The sequence below is a fragment of the Tympanuchus pallidicinctus genome, unplaced genomic scaffold (assembly GCF_026119805.1).
Source record: "Tympanuchus pallidicinctus isolate F22 unplaced genomic scaffold, pur_lepc_1.0 scaffold3, whole genome shotgun sequence".
NCBI classification, from domain to species: Eukaryota; Metazoa; Chordata; class Aves; order Galliformes; family Phasianidae; genus Tympanuchus; species Tympanuchus pallidicinctus.
This window is the reverse complement of record NW_026294747.1, coordinates 85,275,087-85,278,595: the sequence shown is the minus strand read 5'-3', so window position 1 is coordinate 85,278,595 and position 3,509 is coordinate 85,275,087. Positions and strand designations below refer to the sequence as shown.

General features: G+C 41.7%; 1 protein-coding gene across 2 annotated transcripts; it reads right to left on the bottom strand.

Moving 5' to 3' along the window:
• Positions 1-533: 533 nt before the first annotated feature.
• Positions 534-3,509, bottom strand: ARL4A (ADP ribosylation factor like GTPase 4A). Of its 2 annotated transcripts, none has more exons than XM_052695411.1 (2): positions 3,386-3,509; positions 534-3,139 (listed from the first exon to the last, which is right to left on the bottom strand). In XM_052695411.1, the coding sequence occupies exon 2, from the start codon at positions 3,059-3,061 to the stop codon at positions 2,459-2,461; it is 603 nt and encodes a 200-aa protein (XP_052551371.1). In that variant the 5' UTR covers positions 3,062-3,139; positions 3,386-3,509; the 3' UTR covers positions 534-2,458. The 2 variants fall into 2 exon arrangements, with proteins under 2 accessions (XP_052551371.1, XP_052551372.1); XM_052695412.1 differs by having other exon boundaries at positions 3,447-3,509.

The following is a 3,509-nucleotide window of genomic DNA, read 5'->3' as shown; positions in this document are numbered from 1 at the left end:
TGATTTGTATGTTTCTAAATGAGATGCATCTTGATGTCGTTAGAGGCCTAAAACTAATCAGAACTTCAATTTTTCCACATTCTGCTACTTACCATAGAATCTGAGAAGAAAATTCACCGAAGGTTTAAGAATCCTTCGGACAGCTTCAGATATTTGCACTTGTCTATACAAAAATCAGTACAACTTGTGCATACACAATAAATGCCCAACATTATCTGTCCAACACCAAACATAACACAAGAAAGGTTCACATATATAAAGGCTTTTTCAAACTATGCAAGACCCATCACTACAGAAAGGGTTACAGAAAGCACAATTAATATTTCTTCTATGAGCGTATTGATACATCACTGATTTAAAGGCTTTAACGAGGTACCTACAGTTTATAAGACTGGAACATTTTTGACCCTTACCACATTTACAAGATTTTGGTTTTCAACAGAAATGGTTCTATGGCTAATAGGATCAATATGTGCACAGAGGTTGAGGAGAATATATCACTGCAGCACAAGTCAGACACCTTCTCTACAGACTTGTTTTGAATTGTTTATTGAGGTTTAAGAAGTCATCCACATTTCTATAAATATAGACATTACTTGAGTAAGTGACTTACAATGTCACCAGTGCAGGTACATATATAACCAACATACAAAAGCTCCACTGGAAGCTACTTCAGTTTATTCAAAAAGGACCGAGATGTATTAAAAAAAAAATAATAAAATAAAACAAACAAACAAAACAAAAAAAAAAAAAAACCAGCTGTCACTTTCATTTATTGAAGACACTAAAGTGCATTTTTGGTTACCTCCTGGACAAACAGCTGCTGGTTAAAAAATTTGATTTTTTTTTTCCTAAAACATATCTAAGTTATATTGATTGACATTCAGGTTTGTAGCTGTCACCCTCCTGATACATGGCAGCATGTAAGAAAGTGGTTTTTTTTTTTTTTTTTTTTTTTTTTACATTGCTGGTTGACTAAGAGGAGGAAATAGATTTTATTTATTTATTTTTTTATTTAATGTTTCCAACAAAAGTTTAAAGAGAATCTAACATTCTGATGAATTTTTACAGCACCACTAAAGTTAGTCCTAAAAATCCAGGCTCTGTTATAGCCCTTTTAGTTGCTAACCAAGTATCTAAAGAGTCACCTGAAGCTCTGTACCAGTAAGAAAAACTACCCTCCCTTTTCTGTCAAGCACTATCCTGCCCAGTTAACACTGTTTGCACACTCTGTAAACAAGAACAGCTTAAAGCATAATTAAAGCAGAACACAGGCCCATCTTGAAAATCTTCTTCCCCCACTCCCTCCCTCCCAGTAGTGTCAAATGTTTTGAGTGTATAAAGCATTATTACATTCCTAACCACAAAATACTTTAATAATTAGAGTCACAATAAAAAAAAAAAAAAGCATACGTTGAAGTGACATAGCAATACCACTTTAATAAAATGGGATATTTTGGGGAGATACAAGAAGTGCTCTGCTAAGTTTAACTTCATCTTTACTTCATTATGATTTATTTTTATTGCCAAAAAAAGTCACTAACAGAGCAAACATGTTGCGATTGCTAGAACCACAACAGCCTAAGTTGTTCTTTACAGCTTCTTTACTGCAATTAATTTACTTTTAATTGGATAGATCGAGGACGTAATACTTATCATTCAAAAATAAATTACTAATTTTGAGTATTAGCTTAAGTCTGATTTAATGTATAAGGATGAATAACTACCTCTAAAAAATAAAAAACCTTATATATGAAAAACATGCTGTATATTGGGAAATCACTTTTCCATGCTCCAACGTGCTGTTTACATTTTTTAACTTGTCAAAAAAGTCTCTTCTATCAGTTGAAAAACCCACAGCACTTAAGCTTCAAGTATTTGAACTGAACATGAGTCAATTTCAAAAAGTGCCAAATTAAAAAAAAAACACCCTACACATGTAGCCAAGCTTCCATAGAAATCCCCAAACAAGATAAAAAACAGCCTCTTGAAATAATGGGTTACTAGCTTCATACATGTTTTTAAAGCTGTATAATGTTCACCTAAATACTCCACTTATGAGCATTAGAAGTTCAAAAACACAGAACACCTTCAATGCAAATCGCTTGCAGAGGCACCCTCAAATGTAGGAGTACAACACTAAGCAGAAAACCTTCGTCATATTTGGCTATTTAGACATCCATGTCACACATACCCACCCATCCATCCATTTCCTGATAGTATTACATCATCTATTCGGGCTTCTGAAATAATGCAGAGCCATAAACTCAGAAGAGACTATTTAAAAAAAATAAAAGTTCCATGAGCACACTGCCTTCCACAAGGCAAGGTTGTGCAACTGATTGTTTAATGTAACTAAGCTTAACGGCATCCAAACAAGCAGGCCTGGGTTTGGAAGCTGTCTTATGTCAAATTTTGACCACGTAACTACTCTAAAACAGAAAGGTCAAAACAGAACTCATCTCTTCTTTTTCTGCTGCCTCAACATTTTCCTTCGCTTAATTATCATATCGTATAGCTTTTCCAGTCCTTCTTTGAGTCCATCTCCGATGATTGCACAGGTTGGCTGCAAATGCCAGGGAGTCGAAGAACTCAGCTCACTCATCGCTAACATCTTCTCGATTTCAGAAAGAGAGAGAGAGTTTCTCAAGTCCTGCTTGTTAGCGACTATAAGGACAGGCACTCCTTGATTTTCAGATATCCGCGTGATTTTGTGAAGTTCCGTTTTGGCCTCCTCCATTCTCTCGACGTCTACAGAGTCCACCACAAACACAATACCATCGGTACACCTCGTGTACGACTTCCATAGCGGCCGCAGCTTCTCCTGGCCGCCCACATCCCAGAAGTGGAACGTGACCGTTTTCGAGTTGCCCAGCGTTACTTTGATTTTCTCCGTATTAAATCCTTTCGTGGGGACGGTGTTGACGAACTCATTGAACTGCAGCCTGTACAGCACGGTCGTCTTCCCAGCAGAATCCAGCCCCAAGATCACGATATGGAAGCACTGGAAAGAAGGCAGGCTGGACAGGATCGGCGTCTGATCCGAGAGTCCATTCCCCATCGCCGGGCGGCGAGGTGACAGCGCGCTGCCGCTGCCACTACCACGGGCGGGGTCCAACGGTCGCGCTCGGCTCCGATCCTGCGGCGACAAACGCAGCGTTACCCCCGCCTGACCCGGCCTAGGGCTGCCGCCGCCACCCCCCCAACCGCGGGCAGCGAGACCGTAACCGCTCCCCGCCCAGCCCGGCCTTACGGGCTCGGCAGCCCCGCAACGCTGCGGTGGCCGCTACCGACACTGCGGCGCGGCGGGCATCCGCATTCCCTACCGCATGCCGCCGCTACCGCCGCCACCGCCACCGCCCCCAGCCCTGCCCCTCCGGCCTACCGCTCGGCCCCGTCCCTCAGCGCAGCAAGGCTAAAGCCGCCAGCGCCTCCATGCCGCGCACCTCCGTGCCACCAACGCCGCTGCCGCCGCCACTACGACTCCCAAACCTCTGGCAGCAGAGCAG

What these genes read in the sequence shown, in the direction of transcription:
- ARL4A (XM_052695411.1), bottom strand. Translation starts at nt 3,061, where the DNA reads ATGGGGAATGGACTCTCGGATCAGACGCCGATCCTGTCCAGCCTGCCT.